General features: G+C 54.1%; 1 protein-coding gene across 1 annotated transcript; it reads left to right on the forward strand.

The window, feature by feature from the left end:
- Positions 1-7,432: 7,432 nt before the first annotated feature.
- On the forward strand, positions 7,433-7,738 carry LOC311218620 (feather keratin Cos2-3-like; the record flags this gene model as incomplete). Its single annotated transcript, XM_084301365.1, has 1 exon — positions 7,433-7,738. The coding sequence occupies one exon, from the start codon at positions 7,433-7,435 to the stop codon at positions 7,736-7,738; it is 306 nt and encodes a 101-aa protein (XP_084157491.1).
- Positions 7,739-8,204: the final 466 nt, after the last annotated feature.

Below are 8,204 nucleotides of genomic sequence, written 5' to 3' on the forward strand. Positions count from 1 at the left end.
AACTATGAACACTGTGCTTGATGGGCAGCCATAGTGAACCACTACAAATGCTGAGCATTCGACTGGTGTAAGGAGGGTGGAGTGTCCAGGGGTGGAAATCCCTGACTTACAGGCAGATGTGGGGAATGGGTGGAATAAGTGCAGGGATGCCTGACTGCTTCTACTCCACCCTCATCTTCCCTAGTTGAACTCACCTCAGGGCTATGGCCAGCACACATGGCCTGTGCAAATGGAACGTGTCCCATGAAGCCCAACCACCCCAGCACTGCACTTGGCAGGACCCAGGTGATGGCACACATGCAGGGCTGATCCCCTTCCACAAGTCAGCATTGGTGTTCACGGTAATGGACCATACATGGCAATCTCCAGTCCCTGAGGACCCTGAACCCATATGGGCTGGGTCAGTGCAAAGACAGCAGGCAGTTTGCATGCCCCCACGCTGCTCTAGGGTGCCCACTTGCCCCCAAGCATGCAACAGCTTACCTCAGGTGCAGGACGTGCACTCACAGGGACTTCCTCACGCTCATTTCCACTTTTCCTGACCATTTGCTTTGCTCCTGCTCAGGCAAGTTGTTTCTCTGTTTCTTCTTTTGGTTATGTAGAGGCTATGTTCAGGATGTGTGCAGCTCTCTGTTACCCAGTTGCACTTCAAGAATGCCCATTGTTTCCAGGCCCTGCTTGACTGCTGGCAGACATTTTTCCTGTCAGTGCTTTGCAGCCCTGTGATATCTCTCATCAGTATCTCATTAGAGCCTGGTTACACCTATAACAGGTCCCATCAGAAGGGCACCCGGTCCCTGCTCAGTTACAAAGATGTTTCCTTATGGATTCATGTATGGCCCTGCTTGGTACAGCCTTGTCATGTCCAGAAGGAATCAGCCATGCAGGCAAGAGAGAAGAGCCAAAGGTGCGCTGGGGTAAACCCTTTGTCTTTCCTGGTGTCAGAGGAATGGAATCAGCCACAGCTGCAAGAGAATGCAACCAGTTTAACCCAGGTGAAGCTGTGGCACTGCCAGGGCTAAGGTGTGGGGTAGACCACAGGAAAGAGACCCAGGCAGAGCTCTGACAAACATTTCTGCTTTGTTGGGATGGCCCATTGCCCTGGAAGGGCTTGGCCCATGTTGCAACCCAAAACATGACTGGTAGTTCCTGGAGACATTGGTTTCTTAATTGCTCTGCTGTTTATTGCCTACCTTGAATGCCCCAGGACACTGTTAGCAGTATATAATGTTTGGGTGAAGTTCTGGGTGCATGTCATTAGCAAACAGATAAAAGTGTGGTTGGGATCTGCCTCTGTGTTTGAACAAGGCAGATTAGCTTGGATGAGACACCCACTACGCTGAGAAAACACATTTGCTCTGAAATACGACGTGTGAAGCTGCCCCTTTGCCTTCAGGAGAACCAGCCAGACATGGGTTGGATGGGAATCTGTCCCCTCTGCGATGCATTTCTGAGACAATGCTGGCAGGCCTTTATAGACAGGTTTGAGGAGATAGGCCTGTCTCCAGCACTGACTCCCAGAAGAACCTGGCAGTGTCCAGGGGCGGAAAAACCCTGACTGATAGGCACTCTCAGGAACCTCACAGCAGTCTGCTTCTCCTATACATCCCAAGGTCATCGATGGACAGCCACGCTGAGGCACTCCAAACATTGTTACCCTGAATTAAACCAAGGATCCAAACTGTCCTGATTCGGTCCTTGTTTGGGCCTGAATTTGGGAGAAACTGAGGGAGGAAAAGGAGGGCTCAGGAGAAAGGGGCTGTGTTTCAGTGCCTCTTCCCTGCACACACCTTTGCGAGGCTGCTGCCATCTCCGTTCAGCTGCACCCAGGCTCCAGACCCTTTCAGCAGAACCGAAGTGCCTTGGAGGGGCCGGGCTGGCGGGGAACCCCCGCGGCTGCGGGACGAGGTGGTCCTGGCGGGCGGAGCGGCAGCGCCCCCTGGGGGCTGTGCCCCTGCCTCGCCCCCGCCACACACGCCCGGCCCCGCCCGCCACGGTTCCTGCACGGCCGCAGCCCCGGCTCCTCTCCCCGTGGCTCTCAGGGCGCAGTAATACACCGCCGCGTCCCGAAGACGGGGCTCGGTGAGCCACAGGGCGCTGGACCGGCGGTCTGCTGCCACCTCGAGCCTCCCCGGCAGGTCCGTCAGTGCTCTGGAGCCTCTAGTACCGAACACTAGGGATGCGGGTCCTTGGCCCGGGAGATGACGGTACCAGTAGATGACTTCACCAGTTTGGATGTTGGGGTGTGAGCAGGTGATGTTAATGCCGGTGCCCTCCCTGGTCTCTGCCCATGGTTCCTGCTGCACCTGGGCTCTGCCCACAGCCACTGCCAAGAATAAAAGAAGGAGAAAACACAGAAAATGTCTTTCCTGCACCGAAAATGTCACGCAGGGGGAGAGGGGAGAAGAAAACAGTTGACAGCTGATGCGAGCTTTTTCTCAGAAAAAAGCACACAAAGGCATTTCACTGGGAATGGTTATTTGGGGACCAAGTCAGAGCACGGCTGTTTGGAAGGAGGGTCCGAGCCAGGAGGAGAAGGGAAGCAGGCAGGAATGAGTGGGGGTGTGCCGAAAGGAGAGGAGGGAGGCAGGGAGCAAAGCAAGGTGGGAGGGAACTGCCAACTGAGCTCGCTGGAGGCAGGCGGGATGGCTGCAGAGGGAGGCCAGAGGGGAGCGAGGTCCGGAAGAAGCCGGCGGGCCAGAAGCGAGGGCAGCCCCGTCCCGTCCCGTCCCGTCCCGTCCCGTCCCGTCCCGTCCCCGGCGCCGGCAGCCCCGCGCACCCAGGAGCACCGCGGCCAGCGCCGCCAGCCCTGCGGCCCGGCCCTGCCGCATCCCGTCGCTCCGCCGCCCGCGCCGCGCTGCCCCCGCCAGCCCCGGCTCTGCTCCGCCCGCGGCGCCTCCTCCCCGCCGCCGCCGCCCGGCGCCGCCAGCTCCGCCCCGGGGCCGCTCGGGGGCTGGCCCGGGCTGCGAGTGCTGGGCGCCTGTGGGCGGGCAGGGCTTCGGCTGCTGCCCGCGGGGCTCTGCCCGTCCTGCAGCCCAGCCCGGGATAGGAGAGGCAGAGGGAGAGAGAGTGGGAGATGGAGCGGGAGCGAAAGGGCGAGGGAGCGGAGACAGCAGCTGCCCGTCTGCTACGGCATCTCCTTTGGGAGTGGGAAGGGGAGAGGAGGGCAGTGAACATGGTAGGAGATGAGGAGGCATAGAGGAGGGTAGAGAAGGAGCCTCAGCCCCATGTACCCCACGCAAGTGATGTGACTGCCCACATTTGGTCTCCTCACTGCCTCCCTCAGTCAGGTTTGTATCCCTGTGTGTTGCTTCCAGCTTCCTGCTGTTCTTTCTCTCGGCCCCGCCCCAAGTGCTGAAGGGCTGCTTCTAGGGTAGGAAACAAGGAGGGAGGAGCTGAAAGGTAAGAAAGAAAATAAGGGCTGCTGTGGAAGCAGTGATGGCAGCTTCCCTAAGACCTCCATTGCAGAAGAGAGTAGAGAAAACGGCATGGCCCTGTAAGCAGAGACAGAGAACACAGCAGAGGAAACAAAGAAACAACCTCCCTCTGTTTCTCAGGTTTCGCATTGCTTCCTTCATTTTCTTCGTCCCTAGGCTGCAGATTGGTGCATGGAGCAGGGGCATCACAGCCCTGGAGAAGATGGATACCACTTTGTTGTGGGAGAAGTTGACAATGGGGTGGGTATAGAGGAGGGAACGTAGCCCCCGGCATGATACAAGTGCAGGGAAGTGTGAGTGAGCATACTGTGTCTTGTGTCTCCTCACATGTCTACATTCAGAAGGAGACCATGAGCACCCTGCAGGAGCTCAAGGAGCACAGGAAAACTGGTGGTGCTGTTGTATTTAAGGAGCACAGCAGTCCACAAGCTCTCTGCAGAAGGCAGCTGCATGACTGACAGCGAGTCCCAGAAGGAGCTGCGATTGTGTAGGGCCAGAGCAGGGCAAACGAAGGGTGAGCGCCGCTTGTGCCAAGGAGGGGAGCAGGAGCTCAGCCCACAGGCCTCCCACCAGACTGGAGTTCTGCAGTGGGTGGCAGATGCACACAGCTTGGTCATAGGCCATGAGTGTGAAGAGGACATCCCAGTTTAGGCCCACTAGTGGAGGAAGGGGAGCCAGACCACACAGCTGGAAAAGTAAATTGTCCATAAAGAGGCATCCTGACCAAGACATGGCACATGTCAGTGAATGGGAGGTTTCCAAAGACAAACTACATGGAAGGATGCATGGGCTGTTTGGGCACCACACACGAGTGTATTCTCAGCCTGGATCAAGAGGCAGATGGCTGAGAATTCCAGAATAAAGAGCAGCAGCTCTCAGAAAGACCCAGTATGTACCAAAGAAACCTCTCTCTAGATGTTCCCCTCACTCCTGTGGGAAGGAGATAGAGTTGCTGTTCAGGAGTCATTGCCTTCCACCACTCGATATCTTCTGGAGGTAAAACACAGCAGGGCCTCAGCAAGCCAGGATGTTCCTTCAGAGAGAGTAGAAAGTAAAATCAGAACCCTGCATTTCAGGAGAGCAGTATTTCTTTTCTTCACTGTGTGCACAACTATCTCTGTGTGTGCCCAAATATACTTCAGTATGCATCCAGGAGTGTCTGTGAGTGCACCCATGAATTCATGCATCTTTTGACATGAGCAGCAGTGTGCATGAGTGGTATTCCCTCTACCCACTTTTGATGTCATGAATCATATCAGTATGTGATCAAGGGTGACCGTGGGAATTAACAGAAACAGTGATCTGTCAACAGCATCCCTCCAAGGCTGATATGTGGTGACTGTGCATGTTGCCCCATGCTTCCTGAGCAGTCCTCATGAGAGGTCATCTGAGAAACCCTCCAGAGGATCACAGGCTGCACCTCCAGCACGCACGTAGTCCAACCCTGTTTTCAGAGTGGGTCTCATCAGATCAGGTTGCTAAGGATCAAGTCCAGGCAAAGTCTGAACTCTTCTGACGATGGAGCTCCAATAGCATCTCTTTGGCAATCTGCTCTTGGCAAACCATGCAATCTTGCATGGCAAACCATGCTCTTACACTCTGAATCCTGTGCTACAGAATTAAAGAAAGGATCCAAACTCTTGTGGGCCCATCCTTTTGGGGACTGAAATTGGCAATGAACATCTTAGGGTCAGGAGAAAGAGGGCTTCAGATACAGAAGTCCACATATCAGCATGTGTGCTGTGGGCACTTCTGGGCTGTTTTTGTTCTGTGATTGTACAACTGTTCTCATGGACAGAGCAGTGGAGAATGCCCTGTTCTGACCAGCCCATTTTCTTATGAGGAGGGGCCACACAGGTCTCACAGACACATACCTGCTCATGCACACCTGCGTGGAATCATGCAAAACTCCACGCACAGACACTTGCACAAATCCAGCACACAGGCTGTCCTAGTTTCACACTGATAGCCAGCTAAATTCCGCCACACAGCTCTCTCACACTCCCTGCTGAAAGCAAGATGTGGAAAAAGAATGTGATTTAAGGTAAGGGGTTTACAAGTTGACACAGGGATAACATAATTAAAGGATTAAAAAAATAAAAAACAAATAAAAAAGAGCAAAGGCTGTTTGGAAACAAATTGAGGGTAACTGAAGAAACAAATTCTTCACTTTGCATCATAAAGTAGTGTTTTTCCATGTCTTTGGAAGCCTGGACTCGGTATACCTGTCTACTCACCCTGATTTTCCTTCCCCTTTCACATCTTTACTGCTGAGTGTTCGATTACAGAATATCCATTTGGTTGGTTTAGGTCAGCTGCCCTGGTGATGTCCCCTCCCAACCTCTGCCCACCTGCATACCTCCTGGCTTTGGGGGGCTTGGAGAGAGTCTTGATGCTGTGTCAGCACTGCTCCACTATAGCCCCAATGTTGGTGTGATGGCAATGCTGTTCTCGCTCCAAGTGCAGAGCACAGCACTCAAGGGGCTACTGTGGGGAATGTTAACTCTCTCCCAGGCAGCCCCAGTATAGGCAAGTGCCCATAAGAGAGGAACATGTGTATGAACGTGACACAGTGTGCAGCAAAGATTCTGGACAGCATTTGGTCCAAGAACATATTTGGTGTGATAGAGAGGGGAGGTGGACTGGGAGCCTTCCAGAAGGCACTGGAGCCAGGGCTCTTGACAAGACAATGTCAGCTTTCTTGGGCCTTGCACTTAAGGCCTGAAAATCCCATTTGTTAGCCTGAGTAGCAGTGGTAAGGAAAGTGCTGGAGTGCCCCGACTGATCACTGGTGGGTGTCATGAATGAAATAAGCTTGCAACATGTAAGGAGATGGTGTATGATTTTATTCATTTTTTAAAGCAAAAAATGAAAGGCATCAAGTTATGGGAGTGAAGAAGGAATTCCCTATGGGCAGGATCTGCACTGTGTGTCTTGGGAAAACCCACCTGGCTCTATCCGATGTTGGTAGAAGGCAGGATCACCTGCACATGAAAGGTTTCCTTTCTGTCTACATTCATCTTGTTATTCCTTCTAACTAAAACAGCCACTGACCTGTTGGGCCTTTCTTTTGTGATCGAGAAAGGGCCCTGCACAACCTCTCCCCCTGTACAGACATCCCTGGGTCAGAGCAGGAGGAGGCAAAACAGTCCAGCAGGTATTCCCTGAGGGCAGTGTCAGCAGGGGTAGGGTCACAGTCAGGAGCTGGGTCACCTGTAGCCAAAAAGGCCTCAGAGAGTCCATAGGGAGTCACCCAGAATGATGACATCTGCCTTTACTGGACTCTTCCAGCACGTGAGCTGAGTCTTCTGCCCACACTGACATGTGTTGCCTAGAAATACTTGGGACTCCCTACCTGCCACTCAGAAGTTGCCTTCTTTGGGGAAAGGGCATAAAGCAGGAAATGAAAAGCAGCATCACAGGAAGGCAACACACATCCCGTATCATTAGGTGGGATGTTTTTCATGCATGAGTAGCTTGTCAGAAAATAGTCCCTGCTTCAAGGGATGCCTCTGGACATGGGGCAGCCAAGGCCCACTATAAAAGCCAGCCCAGCTCTGTGCTCTCTCATCCACTTCTCTGGCCTTCTTCTTGTTGGGAACCAGGTGAGTGTGAAGCCCCTTCTTGTCCCCCTCATTCTCCCACAGGAGGACTCAGTTCCTTGGACCTTTCAGCTGCTATCAGCTGTGTGCCCTGCCAAATCTTGGGACTGCTGGTTGTGGGAGAGTCAAGTTGTAGAAGGTTTGTCATGGAGGAAAACTGGGCCTTTGTTATGATGGCTCTTGTGCATAGGGTGTAGCCTGGCTGTGGTGGCTCTTTTTGGGCCCTGTCAGGATGCAGGCAAGAACTGCTTGCACATCCCTGCACAGCCTCCAGCTCACAGTACTGCCTGTGCCTTGGATCTGTTAGGGTGTGGTGACAGGCTACTCCTCGTGCATCCCCATTTTAAGCTTCCTCCCTGCCCTCTGTCCCAGGTGAACCTCCTGCCCCCAGACATGTCCTGCTACGACCAGTGCCGGCCATGCCAGCCGTGCGGCCCGACCCCGCTGGCCAGCAGCTGCAACGAGCCCTGTGTCAGGCAGTGCCAGAACTCCACCATCGTCATCCAGCCCTCTCCCGTGGTGGTGACCCTGCCCGGCCCCATCCTCAGCTCCTTCCCGCAGAACACGGCTGTGGGATCTTCCACCTCCGCTGCCGTTGGCAGCATCCTCAGCTGTGACGGCGTCCCCATCAACTCTGGGTGCTGTGACCTCTCCTGCATTACCAGCCGCTACTGTGGCAGCAGGTGCCGCCCCTGCTAAAGATGCCAGACAGTGCCCCAGACCAGGACCCCAGGAACTCACAACATGCTGCTGGATAAAAATGGATTGAAGTGCAAACTTTGTGCTCTCGTTTTAAGAGGACCTGACCATCTCTGGCTTGTCCTGTAAAGACAGACAGGAAGGGGCCAGCCTGGAGTCTATGACAACATGGCCAATGTCTACCTATCCTGTTTTCCACACGCTCATTTTCTTTCTTTGCTTTCTTGCCCTCTGCTTTGCATGAGGCCCCCAGAAACCAGCCTGGAGAGACCTGCTAGCCCCTCTCCCCATGGGGGCCAGGTAGATTGATGCCCTGTTGCAAATCTGCCATTGGAAAAGCTGAACAGATTTTTGTCTGCTCCTGCTGTGCTACGATCTCGGGGCCTCCTCTGGGAGTCACCTCCTTTCCCTCCTGAGCCTTGATAAACATTTGCAGCAACCCTGAGTGTGTCCCTGTGTGGTCTTT

This window comes from Netta rufina, assembly GCF_964035555.1.
Source record: "Netta rufina genome assembly, chromosome: 24".
NCBI classification, from domain to species: domain Eukaryota; kingdom Metazoa; phylum Chordata; class Aves; order Anseriformes; family Anatidae; genus Netta; species Netta rufina.